Source organism: Notolepis coatsorum (genome assembly GCF_963971535.1).
Source record: "Notolepis coatsorum genome assembly, chromosome: 11".
In the NCBI taxonomy this organism is placed as follows: Eukaryota; Metazoa; Chordata; class Actinopteri; order Aulopiformes; family Paralepididae; genus Notolepis; species Notolepis coatsorum.
Window position 1 is genome coordinate 109,671,444 of NC_140175.1, and position 22,276 is coordinate 109,693,719.

The 22,276-nt window shown below is 43.1% G+C and overlaps 1 protein-coding gene across 1 annotated transcript in view; it reads right to left on the reverse strand.

The window, feature by feature from the left end:
* LOC311237241 (intraflagellar transport protein 74 homolog) overlaps window positions 1–22,276 on the reverse strand; it is a gene marked incomplete at its 3' end in the record, with an annotated part of 94,032 nt that overhangs the window by 5,286 nt on the left and 66,470 nt on the right. Inside the window, exons 9-12 of the mRNA XM_084325048.1 lie at window positions 16,951–17,013; window positions 15,228–15,371; window positions 5,858–5,898; window positions 3,425–3,504 (exon numbers count right to left, since the gene is read on the reverse strand). Coding sequence (XP_084181174.1) covers window positions 3,425–3,504; window positions 5,858–5,898; window positions 15,228–15,371; window positions 16,951–17,013 — 328 coding nt within the window. The remainder of the gene's footprint in view (window positions 1–3,424; window positions 3,505–5,857; window positions 5,899–15,227; window positions 15,372–16,950; window positions 17,014–22,276) is intronic.

The window sequence follows — 22,276 nt, forward strand, 5'->3', positions numbered from 1 at the left end:
ACTCTTTATTCACTACACCTCACTGTGCTATAGACACGTTAACTCTTTATTCACTACACCTCACTGTGTTATAGACACATTAACTCTTTATTCACTACACCTCACTGTGCTATAGACACGTTAACTCTTTATTCACTACACCTCACTGTGTTATAGACACGTTAACTCTTTATTCACTACACCTCACTGTGCTATAGACACGTTAACTCTTTATTCACTACACCTCACTGTGCTATAGACACATTAACTCTTTATTCACTACACCTCACTGTGCTATAGACACATTAACTCTTTATTCACTACACCTCACTGTGTTATAGACACGTTAACTCTTTATTCACTACACCTCACTGTGCTATAGACACGTTAACTCTTTATTCACTACACCTCACTGTGCTATAGACACGTTAACTCTTTATTCACTACACCTCACTGTGCTATAGACACGTTGACTCTGTCAGTTAAAAGATGGCGTATCACCATCGCCTCACCATTTCCTGTTCACCGGACATTTGTAATATTGGAAGGGGGAAGAGGGGCGTCAATATGTCATTCACTTTCCCTAAAATAGATTGTTAGCATTGTCAGGATTCTTCATTGGCACACAGTTACGTCCAAGCTGTCGACTAGCTGTGTCCCGTGGTTTCAACTAGGAGAGCTAACAATGCTAACAATGCTAACAATACTAACAATGCTAACATTACATTCCAGATAAACTAAAGGACAAAGAAACTTTTCCAAACAATGTGGCAAGTCTCTGGTGAAGAGCAAGAACCAACTACAATTCTAAATGTCAAATGAGAAGAAAAGAAGATAAGAATGTGCAAGAGAAGAGACGAGGATAGGAGATAAGAGGAGAGAAAGAGAAGATAATAGAAGAGGAGATAAAAGAAGAGAATAGAAGGAGAGAAGAGAGAAGAGAAGAGAATAGGAGAGAATAGAAGAGGAGAGAAGAGGTGAGAATATAAGTGGAGAGAAGAGGAGAGGAGAGGAGAGGAGAGAAGAGGAGAGAGGAGAGGAGGAGAGAAAAGAAGAGAAGAGAAAAGAAGAGAGGAGGAGAGAAGAGAAGGAGAGAAGAAGAGAAGAAGAGAGAAGAGAAGAGGAGATAATAGAAGAGAAGATAAGAGGAGAGGAGAGGAGAGAAGAGAAGAGAAGAAGAGAGAAGAGAAGAGAAGAGGAGAGAAGAGGAGATAATAGAAGAGAAGAGAACAGGAGAGACGAGGAGATGAGAGAAGGAGAGGAAGCTAGATGGAAGGGGCGGCTAAGTGACGCAGTGGGCAAGGCGCTCGCCACTAATGCAGGAGATGCTGGGTTCGAGCCCAGCTCTCGGCATTGCTACCAGCTTGGCTGGTCGTTCATACTAACGCAATTGGCAGTGTTAGGGGTGGGAAGCTGGTGGGTGGGGATTGGACGTTGTGGACAGCGACTCCTACAGGTCGGTTGGTGCGCCTGCGCAGCAGAATCAGAAAGCGACGGGGGCGGCGTGACCCTCCCACACAGACCCTCGCCACTGAGAGATCGCGCTGTGCAGGTGAAAAGATGCGACGGCTGCCTCCTCGTGTACCGGAGGGGACACGTGATGCAAGGCTTCGTCCACATTGCAGCCGGCCTGTGGGAGGCATGGTCTAGCAATGTTCGCGACAGGGGAGGGGAGAATTGGACGATACGAAATTGGGATGGGAGAAAAATAGAAAATGGGAGAAGAAGTAGATAAAAAAAAAAGGAAGCTAGATGGACAAAGATGAGCGGGGGAGACAGGGGAGGACAGGAGAGGAGAGAGTGAGGTGTATGTTTAGGAAGGGAGGGGAGGAAACCGGAGTGTCCTGGTGTGTTGAGTTCAAACCAGGCAGCAGGGAAGAACACACACAAAAGAACTAAGAAGAGTTCACATCCTCTTGGTGTAAAGAGCAGGGGAGAGAGAGAGGTAGAGAGAGAGGGAGAGAGGGGGGGGTGAGAGAGAGAGAGAGAGAGAGAGAGAGAGAGAGAGAGGGAGAGAGAGAGGAGAGAGAGAGAGAGAGAGAGAGAGAGAGAGAGAGAGAGAGAGAGAGGGGGGGGAGTGGGGAGTGGAGAGAGATAGAGGGAGATAGAGAGGGAGTGAGAGAGATGAGAAAGAGAGAGAAAAAGAGAGCGAGAGAGATAGAGGGGGGAGTGGAGAGAGAGGGCTAACACACCTTTTTTAGGAAATACTCCTCAAAGCAGACTCCTCCTTAGTGTGTGTGTGTGTGTGTGTGTGTGTGTGCGTGCGTGCGTGCGTGCGTGCGTGCGTGCGTGCGTGCGTGTCATGTGTATCAACATGTGTGTTTGGAGTCAGGATGCTGAGCACACTGTGTCTCCAGGTGGAGAGATTTAGAGGCTACACTATCCAAGTCTGTGTAGATGTATTCGCTGGACACACTGTTCTGTGCAGGATAAGGAGCACACCCAGGCCAACGCCCCTTCTGGGTACATTTTATTTGACAGAAGTAAAAAAGATAAGATTTTCATATCTGACTTTAAACCCCTGGTTTAAGACAGATGTCCTTGGTTGTGCAAGCAGGCAGAATGTGCTGAGATTTAACTGTATCTCTCCTCTCCTCTCTCCCATCACCCCCTCTCTCCTCCTGAGGATCTGGCTTTGAATACAGTTAGGGTAATCTTTTAATCTATCTTGGGTAATCTTTGAATAGTCCTTGAATCCAGTTTTGGTAATCTTTGAATCTAGCTTTGGTAATCTTTGAATCTATTTTGGTAATCTTTGAATCTATTTTGGGTCATCTTTTTTTTTAATCTATCTTGGGTAATCTTTGAATCAAGTTTTGGTAATCTTTGAATCTATTTTGGTAATCTTTGAATCTATTTTGGTAATCTTTGAATCTAGCTTTGGTAATCTTTGAATCTATTTGGGTAATCTTTGAATCTATCTTGGTAATCTTTGAATCAAGCTTGGGTAATCTTTGAATCTAGCTTTGGTAATCTTTGAATCTATTTTGGTAATCTTTGAATCAAGCTTTGGTAATCTTTGAATCTGAAGCAGAGACCACTGCATGGTGGGGAGGCAGCACGCAGGACACAGGGGGATCAAATTAATGAATGTTGATGAGAGCCTTGACGTAAGTGGATGTAGCTACGGCTGTGGGGGTGCTGGAGACTATTGACAGACTCAGGGTCAGTTCTACAGAACAGGAAATAGAACTATTGACAGACTCAGGGTCAGTTCTACAGAACAGAGAGTAGAACTATTGACAGACTCAGGGTCAGTTCTACAGAACAGAGAGTAGAACTATTGACAGACTCAGGGTCAGTTCTACACAACAGAGAGTAGAACTATTGACAGACTCAGGGTCAGTTCTACAGAACAGAGAGTAGAACTATTGACAGACTCAGGGTCAGTTCTACAGAACAGGAAATAGAACTATTGACAGACTCAGGGTCAGTTCTACAGAACCTTGCGACTCCTCTAAGTCGTTGTCCAGCCGTCTGATCTCCTCGTTGGCCTGACTCTTCCTCTCCTTTATCTCCGTCAGTCTGAGAAAGAAGAGAAAACAGCATTTATTCAGGGTTCCCAACACTTATACTGTCTGTACATTTAAAAACCTGTCCATACCTTCAGACCAAATTACTATGACTGTGTTCCTGTGGTGTAATGAACGAACAACCGTTCCTTTTATATTACGAACTTGTTATGAACAACAACAAAAACACACATTTTGATTTTTCCAAAAGGTTTATGGGTATTTTGTAATTTTCCAAAAGATTTCAAGGCCTGGAAAACACATTTTCAAATTCAATAACATCAATATTCTGCGGCAGGGAGAGCTTCAAACAATCCCTTTAAACACTGTATTTTAAACTGTACCAACTGCCAGCAGCCGGAGTGTCTGACTCCTACCACCTAACCTGCACGGACTACAGCGTATAACGTATGATGTATATCATGCCAGTTAGGGTACCTTCTGTATACTACACCTGTGTATACTGTATACTTTACTTACTCATAGAATATATTCAGATTCTAAGTGTTTTATTGCCCATATTTATTGTAACGTATAATATAATTTATAGGGCATACAGACCCCTCATCTCAATCCTTTGCTCATATGCTTATATTCAGAGTTAATTATATTGTTTACACTGCTTATTTTTATCTGTATTATAATCGTATTGCCTACAGTATATTTATGTCTTCTACTATTACCCTGCTCATACCTGTACCTCCCCTCCCCCATGCTGCTATGACGCCTGAATTTCCCCAAGGGGATCAATAAAGGTATATCTTATCTTATACAACGGCATGCACATTTCTCGATTGTGATTGGCTGAAACAGTCAAGTTACACGTGGGTATTTGTCATAACCCCACGCTCTTGGTCCCAGGACCCGCCCACAACCGCATTACTATCAATCCGCCATGCGAGTTTTTAGAAGTGAAAGCAAGATGGCGGACAGTAAACGTTACGAAAGGATATGGTGATAGGGTCATAACTAAATGAAAAACGATTCCGTCACGGCGAATGTGTTAGTTTCTTAAACAATGTTGGATGATGTAATTGATGGGTCATGAGTCATTGTGGAACAAAATAAAAATCGCGCGAATTGATTGATTGATTGATTAATTGCAATTTTTTTCTTTTTTACCTACTTTCTATAGAAGCAGCTGGGAGGTGCGCTGTTTTAAGTGAGCGTGGATTATTGAATTGATTGATTGATTGATTGATTGATTGATTGCAAATTGTATTACTGTCCAGTGTCCGCCTTGTTTCCAACTGGTTAAGTTTAGGCACTCTTTCGAAGTCGCTCTCTTTCGAAGTTGGTTAAGGTTAGAGTTTGTCTTTAGAACAGGGCGATAGACCACCAGCCCTAATTCCAAACTCTAACCAAGTTCGAAAGAGAGCGACTTCGAAAGAATGCCTAAACTTAACCAGTTGGAAACAAGGCGGACAGTAATAAAATTAATAAAATTAATTCAATAATCCACGCTCACTTAAAACAGCGCACCTCCCAGCTGCTTCTATAGAAAGTAGGTAAAAAATGTAATTAAAAAATCCCCTCTTATAGGGCAAAGAACCCCCCCCCCCCCCCTATATAGGGCAAAGAAAACTTTTTTATTTGTTTTACCTACTTTCTATAGAAGCATCTAAGAATGAAGTTCTATAAAAAGTAGGTTCAAAACAAAAGAAAAGTTGGATGTGTTAGTTTGTTGGATGTCTAGTTGAAAGACAGTTGGATGTGTTAGTTTGTTGGATGTCTTAGTTGAAAGACAGTTGGATGTGTTAGTTTGTTGGATGTCTTAGTTGAGAGACAGTGAGCACAGTTGGATGCACTTCCGAGCTGCTTCCACATGGAGGCAACTTCTCTCTTTTTTTTTTTGGGAACTACTTTTTCTGCTGGTGGTTTTTTCAATAAATCTTCAATTAATGTGTGTTTATTGTATAGCAATAAGGTTGGATGAATGCGCCAGTTGTATAAAAGTCATTACACCACGTGCAGTCGTGGGTTGTGAGAATTAGACCATGCCTAGGGGGGTCTAACGACCACCCCTAGGCATGGTCTAATTCTCACAACCCACTCCTGCGCGTGATGTAATGCTTTATTATCTTCCTTTCCTACATTTCCTCTTTGAAGCCAATTCCACGAGTCTGCTTCAGTCTGGATTTCAGCAATGTAGCAAAAAAAATAAAACGCATTGATTTTGTCCAAATTATTAATCCCTGTTCTACCTGAAGGAAATATTATCCATCTCTGTTGCCACAAAATATTGACGGTGGTATCTCATCACCACTGTCCGTCCACTCGTCTCGTTCCATGTGTGCTCACTGGGCAGACCTGGCATGCAGATAAAAACAAGTACATGCTGAAATGCTGTCAGATCAAATACTTACTGTCTTTCCATGCTTGCAATTTCTTGATTGTTATCTTTGACCTTGAATGCAAAACATAAGGAAAAGGAGGTTTAACATATTTTAAAATTATACAGTATATTAGGGCTGACCCCTATTAGTCGATTAGTCGACTAATCGGTCGAAAGGAGCCGTAGTCGACTGGCCAACCTCTTAGTCGAATATAAAAAAAATATTGTATTAAATAAAATATTTATAATCCTTAAAAAAAATATATATATATCATTATTTCCAAAAGAAAAGAGGCCTAGAAGCATGGCTAACGCTAATGGCACGCATACCAGAGGCTAACTGCCTACGAAAACAGAGGCACTGAAAGAGGATTTCACCCATCTAATGAACACACTAGACTAGACAAATATCAAGATGTATCCATCAGTGGACCAATTGCATGCTTTTGCAGAGGACAAGAAGCCTTCAGTCGACTCCTTCAGACATTAAGCACCCCCCACAGCCCAAATGGAATGAATTTTTTAATTTAAATTTTTTAACACTTTCTCTGCCACGCTTATATCCATCAATGTTTGATCACTGCCAGCACTGTAAGTCTATGGAGATGTTCACCTTCTTTGCAGGGCTATAACTTTTTAAATTGTATTGCTAAATTGACATTACTATGGCCCATTCAACATCGATTATCTATCGTTCAGGATGTAGGAACGTTTTACTTTTTCATTCACACATTCATACGAAAATACCGTCTAGAGTATAAATATGTTTTTATCGTTTTCTGCAGTATTTCCCAGAACGTGAGATATAGGCATAAATGCATATATTAGATTATCAAATGCCGTTTGATACCGATCGACGCTATATTAAAAATGTCAACTGTACATGGTTCTAAACGTTATGATGACTGATCATGCACGGGTGAATGGGGGGGGGGGGGTCGTTTATAATTCCGTGATCGTCGTTAAATGCTTCATGTAGTATGGGTGATATATAGATCAGAGCAGTTTGTATGGATAATAATATTCAAAAACGCTGAAACTCACGGCAGCTTCCTCTTAGCGATGGGGGATGATACTGGAGAAAACAGATCCCAGTTATGTGATGGGGATCGAGGCGATCCATTTCCGGTTTGTATAATACTAATATACGCCCAAATCATGTGGATTATTGAGTTATGGCAACGATCCATATCCACGGTGTGTGTCTTGAGTCCCGAGACGATAAACGAGTGGCCGGACGGATTTAGGGGACGGACCGAGCTCCAACGAGCATATCCGGTTTGGCAACTCGCCGATCAGCCACCAGGTGGCAGTATTGAAGCGTTGCAGAGTTGTGCTGGCTCAGACAGCATCTGACAAGGCTCCGTGAGTGAAATATAAATATCATGGCGAAAATATGAAATATGATCAGAATAACGTTGTACGCCGTGATCTGGCAGAATTCGCATGAACCTGAAACACGTCGTAAGCCATTTCCGGCGGAGAAAGTGCTAATGTAAAGAAATAAAAAATATTATACTTTTTTTTTCAATAGTCGACTAACAAACTAGCAAATTTTGGTCAATCATAGTAGACCATCCAAATCCTTAGTCGGGGACAGCCCTACAGTATATATACATATCAGTGTTGTAGTACACAAGTCCAGGACTCAGACTCGAGTCCGAGTCCTGGACTGATTTTCAGGACTTGTGACTCAACTTGGAGCACTGATGACTCGGACTTGGACTAGAGCTCCGGTCCATAGCCAAGATCAAGGCCATTCTCTCCCCCTCAGACCTGGAATGAGTAATTCACGCCTTCATATCCTCACGCCTATCGCCTTACTGTAACTCCCTGTACCTGGGGCTAAATAAATCCACCATAGCCCGTCTACAACACCCCCAAAACGCTGCCGCTAGACTGCTCACAGGTACCCGGAAGAGAGCCCACATCACCCCTGTAGTTGCCTCCCTCCACTGGCTCCCGGTGCGCTTTAGAATAGACTTCAAGGTCCTTTTATTGGTTTATAAAGCCCTAAATGGTAAGGCCCCTGCTTACCTAGCAGACCTCCTCACCCCCTATACCAACGCCAGGGCCCTCAGATCGGCTGATAAGGGTCTCCTAACCACTCGTAGGTCTAACTTCAAGTCTAGGGGGGGACGTGCTTTTGCGGTCGCAGCCCCTGACCTCTGGAACAGCATCCCCATGTCCATTAAATCTGCCCCCTCCATCGAGTCTTTTAAATCAAAACTCAAAACCCACCTATACCGCCTGGCCTTCCCTGACTCACTTTGACTCTTGCCGTACTTGTTGACGTGTTGTTCTGTTTTTCCTTTGTCTATCCGTTGATTTTATTTAATTTTTCAGTTTATTTTATACTTTTCTTTGTACTTAGCTTAGCTATGTGAAGCACTTTGGTTGACAAGCGTCATGTTTAAACGTGCTATATAAATAAATTTTGATTGATTGATTGATTGAGAGCATTGAATGCATTCGGATTTTTTTTTTTGTAATAGCCCCTAATCATTTGGCATACGATATTGATGGCTCTATTAATACTGTAACATAATTACATTTTGTGCAAGGGCAGACACATGTGTTCCACCTACATGCAGATTCACATCGATACCCTCATGTTCAGTACTTAACCTCTTAACACTATCAGTGCCGACCTTGTTTACCTTTTTACCCTGTTGAATGCCATCATCCACTTCAATGTTAGCATTAAAAACGCCTAATCTATGTTTTAAATTATGGCTATGTGTCTAATCTGCCCGTCGCTTATCAATGACTTGTTTGCAGTCAACATTGTCGAAACAGATTGTTTTTTTAATCGGTTCATATCCTTTTTATAGCATTTCCAAAAAGCTATCGTTCTCTCGAAGATTTTTGGAAAATTTAAAGATTCCGGTCATAAACGGCATTTATTGGAATATTCTCGAATACACTAGACACGTTGTCATTTGTCGGCCTGTTTATGAATCGTTTTCAAATAAACGCTAGATTATCGATAGTATATGTGTACTTATGCACGCTATAGAAGCGAGCTGAAAAATCTATTCTCTCGTTTCCTCAAGATCACACACACACACACATACACACACACACACACACACACACACACACATGGGGCAAACGCTGTTATCTCAGTGAATACAGCTCTGATTACCCCAAGACTAGTAACATCGACTCCTTACCTTAGATAAGATGTTCTCCAAAAAGATTATTCCAATACCTGATCGTCATTCCAAATATCGATCGCGTTTATTGATTGATTATTGGCTGCTGTAAATATATATTCCAGGCTGCTTTCCGTCTCGCGATCAGATCCCTCATCATCAGACGGCTCCCCTTCTCTACTCCCTGTACACACATGACTGCGTGGCACAGCGGAACAACAACACAATCATCAAATTTGCTGATGACACAGTAGTGGTGGGCCTGATCTCTGCCAACGACGAGAGGGCCTACCTGGAAGAGGTAGAAAATCTGTCACAGTGGCGTCAGGAGAACTGCCTCTCCCTGAACGTCAGCAAAACAAAAGAGATGATTGTGGACTTCAGGAGGTCGGGGGTCAAGGACTACAGCCCCCTCAGCATCGACGGGGCACCGGTTGAGAGAGTGAACAGTTTCAAGTACCTCGGAGCCCACATATCCGAGGACTTGACATGGACCACACACATTGACAGTGTTGTGAAGAAGGCACGACAACGCCTCTACTTCCTCAGGCGCCTAAGGAAGTTCCAAGTCAGTCAGAAGATCCTTAGGAACTTCTACTCATGTACAATAGAGAGCATCCTGACTGGCAACATCACCTCCTGGTTTGGGAATAGCACTGCACAAGACCGTAGCAGACTACAAAGAGTGACACGTTCAGCCGAACGCACAATTGGAGGGGGGCTTCCCACCCTCCAGAACATTTACAACAAGCGGTGCAGGGGGAAGGCTAAGAGAATTATTAAGGACTCGAGCCACCCGAACAACTGCCTCTTTGAACTGCTGCGGTCAGGCAAGTGATACCGGAGTCTTAAGGCGAGCACAGAAAGACTCAGAAGAAGCTTCTATCCCCAGGCCATCAGGCTGCTAAACGAACAATAAACACTATGCAACAACCATCAAATGCACACAGCACACACACCCACACGCACACACTCACTTAAACAAACAACACACTGCAGCACCCACTCTCCACACTTTAGATCACACAAACACACTTTATATTTATTGAAAAAGGATTTGCACTACAACTCGTACACCTACTGTAAATTGTACCTAAATTGCACCTCATCCCATTTCTGCCTTGCACTATATAGTATTGTATATTAGTACACTGCATAGTATTGTATATTATATGGTAACTCAGTTACGTCTATTCTGCATCGAACATTGTACATATACAATACTGAACACTGTGACCTCATTTTTTTTTACTTCTAATTTACATACTATACTATGTTATTTTATTTCATACTTATCTTGTCTTGCACAGTCTCTGGAGCGTAACAGTAAGAATCATTTTGTATAAAAGTATTCTGTACTTCTGTATGACAACTATTAAAGAAACTTGAAACTTGAAACAATGGAGCCAGTTGGCTCCACCTCTACAGATCTACAGATCCCAGGTCAGTCTAATCGACTGACCTGCAGTTATACAGGGATAGACGATAGGGGGCGGTTTTTTCCCATCTGAGCTCCTGCAGGGGCTGCTGTACCAACGGCAGACTCGGTTGATGAAATATGAATTCAGATCGCTATTAAAAAATAAAAACGACATTTCTCGTCGTCGGCACTCAATAGGGGGTCTGATAAAACGAGAATAGTCGTCGTCGGCATTCAAAGTGTTAAGCCCGACGGGTCCGGTACTGTACCCAAAATGACATCATGTCATAAATCAATCTCTCCAGACTGTATAACATAATGTTCATTTTTTTTTTCAAATGTAGCCAAGAGTAAACACCCTAATCCTGTCAAAACAGCAGTTATAGTGTATATTTTCAACAATACGTTTGTTTACCAATAGGTTAAAGTGTTATTAGTGATATTTTAGTTTATGGAATGTGTTCATAATGTAGCGAATATCCGCCATTTTGAATTCGCTTCACAATTTGGTTTGTAGTCATATGAGGAGAGGACATCCAGAGCTCTCAATGACTGTTGAAATGTAATGAAAAACTACATTACCTAGCCCATGCCAGCTTCCTGCAAGCAAATGACCTGTGTATGAATTTTTCTTTTATTTCTCTTATTTTTCAGGATTATCTACCACAAAACGAAACGTTATTGGCATATATTGGAGCGCAGTTAGTGTGTCTATCTTCTGTGAATGTTTAGCAACCATCCGCGTTGCAATCTGATTCAAAATGGCGGACCTGTCTGAAAAGAAAAAACTGACTAACTATTTACAGTAGATTTCATTCATGGTTCTTGCTGCATGCCTGGTGATAGTAAATCCAAATTGAACTCTGCCATTTGAAAGAGATTTGGTCCGATCCATAGATGTGCGAGTTGGCTATAATAAAGTCATTTAAAGGCCTATAATAATATTTCAAATTGCATGTGTCCGGATGGCAGAATTCAGTACTGTATCTACAAAACATTCTGTTTAGTCATCTTCCCTTTATTAATTTCCTTAGATTTTTTGTACACGTGACCTCAAGACCAGTGGCAGTTTTTCATGTCTGGTCATTATTAGCATGGTGTTATTCACTGTCAAAGATGCAAATAAAAATCATAATTTATATTCTCCTTTGTTTCATCACAACTTACTCAAGCCTAGTAACAGACACAATATTTCTGACACTGGGAATACATTCCATGTGATCCATAGATGTCCCTAGATACCAATAACATGCAAATGGACCTTGTAGAAGTGGAGCAATCTTCCATTTACTTAGGTATGTATTTTTAGGCGGATTTTCAGAAAATAACAGGTTAAAGGCTTAACAGGTTAAAGGAACACGCCAACTTTTTGGGAAATTAGCTTATTTGCCATCTACCCTGTAGTTAGACAAGCAGATACATACCCTTTTCTTGTCTGTGCATGCATTAAGGGCTCCGACTTTTTTTGCGAGCCGACCGACAGAATTGTATCGCCTCCATTGTTATGAATGAGACAACCCACACGGCAGGAGATTTTGAAGCGACGGTCGCGCAGCTATTTCTGTCATCTGGCTAAATATCGCCTTGATCCTATTTTTTGAGGCGACACAGAAAGGACAATGAGGAAATAACATGACTTCTACTGGTGTATCATTTGTACACCATTAATGTATCAATACATTCATTGATCAATAACCTACGTATTATTATTACCATGCTACTTATGTTCATTATTATTAACAGGAACAATTTAAATAAATAACGTTAGTTTGAGAATCAAACTAATCATTAACTAATAAATGAACAATGCGCCACAATGCACCTACTAGATGTTTTTATACTCGGGTAACAAAATAAGTTGTGGGTGTTGACAGAGTTTAATGTCCAGGCTGCAGCTGATGTAGTTTATAAGGTTTATTGTCCAAAGAAATGATGGTTGAGAACAGAACAGCGTCTTCCGTGAAAAAAACTCTCAGCAGGCGCATAACATTACTTGTCCAATCGGTGGTAATGAACGTATTGTAGCGATCAGTCATGCAGTAATGTCAGGAAGAATGAGGAGAGGTTGTATTCGTATATATATGGTGGTTTAATTCCAGCTCAATATGGGTTTTAAATGTTAATATTCCCTCGTAAAGCACAACACAGCTACGCTCGCTTCACAACAAACTAACATCCGGTCCGTCCTCCTATATCTCCCTCCAGGGGGAAACAAGTAACCACCCCCCCAGCTAGACAGAGCGACACATTATTATACCTGTGAACGGTCGGCTCTGGTGTGGGGGGCCAGGCGATTGTCATTGAGCGACAGACAATCGGATCACCAGGCGACGTCTGTCGCCCGCCGTGTGCAGACCACTTTAGGCTTAGGGAACAGCCGCACCGTTAGCCTAGCTTAGCGTCATTCACTGGAAGTAGGTGTGCCAGTGTAGCCTAGTTCCCAACAGTCACGAAATACACTCCAAATACAACTCCAAAACTTTCCTGAAAACATGTTGTGACCCGTGTATTTACCACGTGAGAAAAAAAGAAAATTATTCTGCATTTTTGTTTTCTAAGCAGATAAATTATATACTCAGAACAATTTTTTGCCGAACCACTGCTGCCTGGGCGCAGAGATTTCATCACCTCAAAAGCCCTGTTGTTTTTGGAAAGAAAGCTATTTTTCACCAGATTGTGACACGTTTTTTTTGTAGATGTTGACAGAAAGGCAAAGAAACAATATATGTTGTATTTTATGGCAATAACATTCAGGTTTGTTCGACCTGTGAGATATAATCACAAAAATAACGTCAAATATTTTCAGCAGTTTTGACAGCGGCTGGTGTGAGCTGGGTAGTGTAGTTTTATGAAATTTATGAAAGTAAATAAACTCCCTTTGAAATGGTGACTGCTGTGTCATTTGTGTTTAATGTAGACCTTTTTTTATTTGTATGTCAGCTCTTTGACTGCCAGAGTGGAGTGATGACTCGGACTAGGGTGATGGGGACCCTGCCCGAGCCCGACGGGGCCCTACCGGACCCGACTGGTTCGGGCTGGGTAGGGCTTTGTTTTTAAATAAATAATTCAGGCTTTTTTCTTTTTTTTTTTTGCTCGCTATACTCATATAACTAGGGTTATAGGATAACCTTACTCTTTCAGTTTCCGTTTTGCGCCAGCTGTCATCAGAGCTGGATAAGTTAACAGATATGGAATTAGGGAAAGGTAGAGCTTTTGAAAGTTCCCAATGCCTCTGGGAAAGCTGCATTTTTGGAAACATTTGGATGTAATTACCGCAGGGAGAATTCGAGGACAGTAGAACAGGACATCAACGGTGGATGGTGGACAAAATAAGAGCAGACCGAAGTGGTTCAATAACTTCAATTGTTGTTTGAAGTTGGAATATAGCCAGTTGGCAAACGTTTTAATTTGTTCTTGGATGTAGCAACTGGTTGGCGAAGTTTTGTTAACGTTATTCAACGCCAGACGTTTTTGTTGCTGACGTCAACAGCGTGGTGAGTCCTGATTTATTTTATATATAATTGGCTGCTGCGGTCGAGTTTTTTCTGTATACTTTTGTGTCATGATGACATTAATGTTTTAGTCTGTGTCTGCCAGTACCTCTGTACTCGCAACATACGTTTTTGGACTGATTGTGACGAGGCACCGTGTTCAGTAACACGCGTGCTGGGAAATGGAAATAGAAGGCATTCGAAAAACAGGCTATATAGGCCTATAATGCTTGTTAGTTTTCAGCGTGATATGCGTTATTTAGGTAGACCTATTGGACATTTTCATTTTGGTTTATTTATTAAGTTAATATATAAACAGTGTTTCGAATATTTAAAACAAAAGATTTATTTAATATTTGGCTATATAATTATAATTAGGGATGTCCGATATCATCGGCCTACCCATATTATCGGCCGATATCGGCATTAAAATGTGATATCGGAAAATATCGGTATCAGTTTTAAATTTTTTATTTTTATTTTTTTTACATTTCTATAACCTTTATTTACCCAGGCAAGCAAGTAAGAACAAATTCTGATTTTATTTATTGTCAAAAGTATGCATAATGTTGTGTTAATTCCACAACAAGAGATATGTAATGTTAATTACCTGAAATTATTAAATTTTTTGGGGGGGGAAACCCTGCATATATCGGTATCGGTTGATATCGGTTGATATCGGTATCGGAAATTAAGAGTTGGACAATATCGGTATAGGTAAAAAAAGCCAATATCGAGCATCCCTAATTATAATGCTTCATTAGTTTTCAGAGCGATATGCGCCTATCTGTTATTTAGGTAGACCTATTGGACATTTTCGTTTTTGTTTATTTATTAAGTTCATATAAAACCGTATTTTGAATATTTAAAACAAATAAAAATTAAAAATTAAATTTTAAGTCTAATATATATATTGTTTTCTGGCTTTCACTCGGGCTAGGGCTTCAAATGTTTCATTACAGTCTGGCTTATTTTCGGGCAGGGCCTGAACGTCATGGGCTCGGGCTGGGCATGGGCCTAATTTCAAGGCCCTTGCAGACCACTAATGGGGACTCGACTCGGGCTCCTCTTTGGTGACTCGGACCTCGAACACTGGGGACTCGAGACTCGACTCGTACCCGAGGTTTCGTGACTCGACTACAACTGATACACATGAAATAAAAATATTCAAACATTATTCATTATTCACTTGTTTCATTTCATTTTCTTGGTGGTTTGAGAAACTGCCCTGTAATTGACCCATCTTAAATCCCACCCTGAGGGAAGCAACAGTTGTGATTGGAGGATTTGAGATGGGTAAATTGGCAGGTGACATGATGAGGACATGGTCACCTGTTTGAAGAGCTTCTCCTTCTCCTCCTGTGGAGACCCCAGGCTCTTGTCTTCAGCCTCCATGGCGTCATGTTTCAGCTCCAGCTCCGACAGCATCTCGTAGAGCCTCACGGCCTCCTGCTTCACCTGGGAGTGACTCAGCTCCTGTGGGCCGCAGGACACAGAGAGCAGAGGCTGACCAGGACACAGAAGACTTCTTTCTTATCTTTATTTACTGTAGTACAACCTTTTCTGGTGCTACAGTGTAGTACCTGTAATAGTATTAATACTCCACTACTACAATTACTTATTAACACATTGGCCGCCAACGACGATTATATACGTGTTTGTCCGGCAACCACGTATATACGTTATTTGATCGTTATTTATTTTATTCGATATTTCTATTCATTACAGGCGCACGGACTTGGGGGTTAACATGGGGAATCCTCATGAGAATGTAAAAGTGCAATACCGGCCGCATCACGCTAGACGGCGGTATCGAGCACCCTTTCTACCCTTGTATCTTTCTCTGCGGGACGGCCCCAGGTCTCCGGTTTCAGTTTTCCTTGTCGGCCGAGTGGAGCGGTTCTCCCGGTTCCATTGAAGCGCGTCAAATATCTCGGATCCATATGTTGTGGTGAATTATGCCGTAGACGAAATGGACATTGGATATACCAGATGGCGATCAAACAATTGGAATATTATTTTTGGAATACTCCAAATAAAAATAATCAGAAACGACCCCCCCCCCCCCCCCCCCCCCCTTTCATGCATTCATGATGGAACATAATAGCTATGATGTAGATTTGATTTCGGGATAATAGCGTATACAGGCAAGACATGGCAACGTCTATAGTGGAATTGGCGTATAGGGCTATAACTCAGCATTTCATGAATTACCCTAGACCGCTCTAAAACCATACTTATATTCACCACGGTATAACACAGGAACGTATGGATGGAACATTTTATTTTTTCTGACATATTGAACGATAGATAGGTGATGTCAAATGGGCCATAGTATTGTATCCATAGCTATAATATAGAATATAGTTATAGCTCTACAAACAAGGTGACTCATTCCTATATTTTAACATGTGGCAATGGGACCACAGGGCCCCGACTAATCCCTGGCGTCCAATGAGTTAACATTGCCCAATTTCAACAGGAACAAAGCGTAAATGTTGATAGCTAGCTACGGAGTACACACACAGAGTAGCTAGCTGAGCTAATCAATGACGCATAGTATCTGTAAAAATGTAGATGAATAAACTATAAAAAAAATACAGCGCTACTCACAATAATCAGCAATATGGTGAAGAAACACGAAGATCAATATTCAAAATATTATATTCTTATCTTGCATTCATACACAACTTGTCAGAAACAGAAGAAAGTACCTGTAGCTGAAATTAAATGACCAATTATTTTGTAAATGTCCATAGAATGGTGAGGTCTCATGGTTAGTGGGATCTAGATTGTGTCCGTTATGCAAATACGATGGGATAAGAAGGTTTGACAAAGCGCTGGTGGCCATTTTGAAAAATGCCTGCCACGGCCACCAGGGTGCTAGTTTGTAACGCCCCAATATCAAGTTTTGTTCCCAATATACCTAGCAACACATCTACCAAATATGGTGCTTTTATCACAAAATGAACAATTGGTTTGATATGTTGAGCTACTACTGTGGCTCCGCTGATCAAAGTCTTCCAGTTAAATAAGCTCCTAGAGAAAGACTCACAGCTTCGTACGTCTCCTTCCGCGTCAACAGGCCGTCTAACTCCTCCTGGAGGGAGAACTGCTCCTGTGGGCGTGAGGGGGGGGGCAGAGAGAGAGAGAGAGAGGGGGGGGGGGGGGGGGTCAGAGAGAGAGAGAGAGAGGGGGGGGGGGGTCAGAGAGAGAGGGGGGTCAGAGAGAGAGAGACGGGGGGGGGTCAGAGAGAGAGAGAGAGGGGGGGGGGTCAGAGAGAGAGAGAGGGGGGGGGTCAGAGAGAGAGAGGGGGGGGTCAGAGAGAGAGAGAGGGGGGGGTCAGAGAGAGAGGGAGGGGGGGGGTCAGAGAGAGAGAGGGGGGGGGTCAGAGAGAGAGAGGGGGGGGTCAGAGAGAGAGAGGGGGGGGGTCAGAGAGAGAGAGGGGGGTCAGAGAGAGAGAGAGAGAGAGGGGGGGTCAGAGAGAGAGAGAGAGGGGGGGGGGGTCAGAGAGAGAGAGGGGGGGGGTCAGAGAGAGAGAGAGGGGGGGGTCAGAGAGAGAGGGAGGGGGGGGGTCAGAGAGAGAGAGGGGGGGTCAGAGAGAGAGAGGGGGGTCAGAGAGAGAGAGAGAGAGGGGGGGTCAGAGAGAGAGAGAGGGGGGGGGTCAGAAAGAGAGAGGGGGGTCAGAGAGAGAGAGAGAGGAGGGGGGGTCAGAGAGAGAGAGAGGGGGGGGGTCATCATTCCCATCATCATTCGACTACTTGGAAATGACTTACTGAACTTATTGTAGTGAATGAATTTAACAATTCACCATTTAACAACCCATCATCTACACTCACAGCACACACATCCACACGCACTTTAAATAAACACTCACCGTAACACCCACTCTACTCACTTTAAACACTTTATATTTATTAACAAAGAGATTTGCACTACAACTCATACCTCATTGCACCTTACCCTAAGTTGTACCTCATCCCATTGCTGCATTGTACCTCACTGTTAATATTTGTTTTACTCTGTACTGTATATTGTATATATGCATATTGATTGACTGAACACTTTTTGTTTAGGTACTCTTGACTTTGTCCATTTTATACTTTTTATCTATTTTATCTAGCACACTCTCAGCAGCACATACGGAAAAAAGCATTTCATGGAAAAATATTCTGTATTTTACTATGACAACTATTAAAGAAACTTGATTGGAAAATGGAAGGGAAAAGAGCTAGTGTAGATTGTTTAGATTAAGGGTGCCCAAACTGTCCCAGGTGGAAGGTCAAGGGTCAAAATGTAACACAGGTGACGAGCCAATGCGCCAAACCTGACTGGATACTGATTTAGAAATGTAACACGCATCTAAACAGGTACTTGTGTCAATGTATTAGTTCCCTTCAAAATCAAATCTCATTAAATACAATCCAATTAGTACAATGGAGTAGAATGTAAAAGCAGAATTTAGTTTACTCAGTTTATTTGATCAGGGACAGTGCATATCAATCAACAGTTATACATTTATAAATTAATAATTTTTATTTTCTTTTTTTTTTTTTTTAATATGCCAACATTAGCAGGGTTGCTAGTTTTCAGTTGTGGTCCCTGGGCTAGATGTTTAAGCCAGAATATGTCATCATTCTCTGGAACCCTTTGGGGAGGCAAAAATGTCACCTTATATGGCCCTGGTACAAAAACACTCAACCCATGTCGCTTATAACCCTTTCACGACCACACTACAAAGGGTTAACCATATGTAGTGTGGTAGTGAAAGGGTCAACCTTCTGTAGTGTGGTAGTGATAGGGTTAAACTGAAAGCATCCATCACGATATCGAATGATCGGTCACTCCCCTCTTTATCTCGCACCCACCACTGCACTCTGTATCAGTCCTTAGGATGGTCCTCTCTGTACCAAAGAAGACAATCACACATGTTGATTTTTATCCTAAGTCATTGCTAGGTAAGCTGGCCTTATATATCTCCAGACTTCTGTCCTTTTATACTTGCTTTTTTAATACCAGACGAGCAGCAAATGGGATGCTTTTAAATGTTCCTTTGATGCAGTCAGAGCTTGGTAAATATAAATATCCCACTATGCGCCCTTTTTATGGAATACGCTGCAAGTGAAACTTTGTCTAGAGGCACTTCCTACTGTGAATGCTTTTAAAGGTATGCTACGATTAGCCCTTCACGAAACATGTAACTGTTTTACCTGATGCTATTGTTGATGTGATTATGCTCCTTGCCACTGCACAAATGGCCTTCTGTATTTATATTTGAATTGTATGTTTTTTGTTTAATGCCCTGTTTTATGTTGAAACTTGTTGTGTGCCGTGTTGGTCAGGACTCCCTGGAAGAAGAGATATTGTATCTCATTGGGACATTCCTGGATAAATAAAGGATAAATAAATAAATCTCCTATCCTCCCTCTTTTCCTGCTCTCTCTCTCTCTCTCTCTCTGACCTGTAACCTCTGATCTTTAGGGTCATCGGTCCCTACTCCCTACAACCATTATCCCCCTCTTTATCTACATCCTTCCATTACTCCCTTCATCTATCCTTCCTTTCCTCCCTCCCTTCCTCCATCTCTTCCTGGCCTGGAGGTCAGAGGTGATCCTAGGACTCGTCTGCCTCTCACTGGCAGCCAGCGTTTATCTCCGTGTCCCCCTCCTTCTCTCTCTTTCCATCCCTCTCTCCTTCCTGTGTACCTTCTCTTCTCTACTCTCTCTCTCTCCCTCAGTCCTTCCCTCCTTCTCTAACCCTAATCTCACCTTTGTTGCCCACGCCATACCTCCCTCCCGCCATACCTCCCTGCCCCCTACACCCCCCCCCCCATTCTCTCCCTTCCTCCTTCTTTCATCTAGTCTTATCCTTTACCCTCTTCACCTCCACTCCTATCCCTCCCTCCCTTCCTGTATCACGCCTCACATCCCGAAGCCATGTAAATAATGTGGCGCTTCTTCTTAACCCTTTCACTGCCACACGACAGCCGGTTAACCCTTTCACTGTGACAATACAGAAGGTTAGCCCTTTACTATCACACAGCCGACGGCGATGCTCCGACGGCGATTTGCGGAGCTAATGATGCTAATGATGGAGCATCGCCGTCGGTTGTGTGATAGTAAAGGGCTAACCTTCTGTCGTGTGGCAGTGAAAGGGTTAACTACCCACCCCACTATACTCTGTACGACAGTGCTGTATATACCTTTACATAACCTATACATTATATATTTATAGCATATACATTATATATTTAAATGTACTGCATTTATATATACATATTATATGTACCGTAATTTTCTGACTATAAGCCGTGACTTTTATCCCCATTTTTCGACCCTGCGGCTTATATATAACGGTGCGGCTTAAGAAGCATTTTATATAAAAGTATTCTGTACTTCTGTATGACAACTAATAAAGAAACTTGAAACTTGAAACTTGAAACTAATCTATGGATTTTTACAGCTAACGGCCACTAGGGGACCTACAGGTTACAGTCCACCACCTGTAACACTGGTGATGACCTCCTGCACCTGTTCAGCGTGTGCGCCCTGGCGGGGGACACGGCCCTGCTGACCGGAGGCATGCTGCAGCTGCACGCCGCTTAAAGTTTGAAAGTTGAAAAGTGTGTGTGTCTGAAACGCTATGTGATACAGTGCAGTTTACACAGTACATGTTCTGTAGCTACTATTGCACTAAATGGTAACACTTGAATACGTTATGCAAATATGCAACTTGTTTGTTGAAATGTTAATAAATGGGAGCTTCCTCAAACAGCCATCTCTTTCCCGACAATCCCCTCTGTGCACGAACCCTTACATATGGTAATTAAACATTAAAACACCTGCGGCTTATAGTCCAGTGCGGCTTATTATATGTACACATCATTCAATTTAGCTGCTGCGGCTTATACTCAGGTGCGCCTTATAGTCCCAAAATTACGGTAGACAAATATCTGTCTGAATTTATCTGCATATAATCCTCCTCTATACGTATGTATACACCTGCATATAACCCATAGCTCTGTATGATAGCATGACCTGCTGACCTGCTCGTTGGGAGCAGTTAGGGGTTCAGTGTCTTGCTCAAGGACACGTCGGCCGTCAGGACCACCAGACTTCTCACTACCTCCTGAGCCACTGCTGCCCCCTACAGGACGTTCTCCCACTGCTGCCCCCTACAGGACGTTCTCCCACTGCTGCCCCCTACAGCACGTTCTCCCACTGCTGCCCCCTACAGCACGTTCTCCCACTGCTGCCCCCTACAGGACGTTCTCCCACTGCTGCCCCCTACAGGACATTCTCCCACTGCTGCCCCCTACAGCACGTTCTCCCACTGCTGCCCCCTACAGCACGTTCTCCCACTGCTGCCCCCTACAGGACGTTCTCCCACTGCTGCCCCCTACAGCACGTTCTCCCACTGCTGCCCCCTACAGGACGTTCTCCCACTGCTGCCCCCTACAGCACGTTCTCCCACTGCTGCCCCCTACAGGACGTTCTCCCACTGCTGCCCCCTACAGGACGTTCTCCCACTGCTGCCCCCTACAGGACGTTCTCCCACTGCTGCCCCCTACAGGACGTTCTCCCACTGCTGCCCCCTACAGGACGTTCTCCCACTGCTGCCCCCTACAGCACGTTCTCCCACTGCTGCCCCCTACAGGACGTTCTCCCACTGCTGCCCCCTACAGCACGTTCTCCCACTGCTGCCCCCTACAGGACGTTCTCCCACTGCTGCCCCCTACAGCACGTTCTCCCACTGCTGCCCCCTACAGGACGTTCTCCCACTGCTGCCCCCTACAGGACGTTCTCCCACTACTGCCCCCTACAGGACGTTCTCCCACTGCTGGAGAACCTGTTGGAGGAGCTGAGCGTCAGGTCCGCAGATGCTAACCTCCTCCAACCCACCAGGACTAAGCTCCGGACCTGGGGGGCGACAGGGCCTTCGCTGCAGCTGCCCCCACCCTCTGGAACGCCCTGCCCAACCATATCCGTCATGCAGACACCCTCTCGTCATTTAAAAAAGCCCTCAAAAGCCACCTTTTTACCCTCGCTTTCAAGCCTTGAACTCCTTCCTCTCTCACCTTTTATATAATACATTTGTTTACTAAAACTGTACTGTTTATTCTGCTCTGTAAAGTGTTGAGCATTGGGAAAAGCGCTACAACATGTATGTATCATCATGATCCTGTACCTGCAGCAGCTCCTCGTTGACGTGCTTCATCTCTACAACATGTATGTATCATCATGATCCTGTACCTGCAGCAGCTCCTCGTTGACGTGCTTCATCTCTACAACATGTATGTATCATCATGATCCTGTACCTGCAGCAGCTCCTCGTTGACGTGCTTCATCTCTACAACATGTATGTATCATCATGATCCTGTA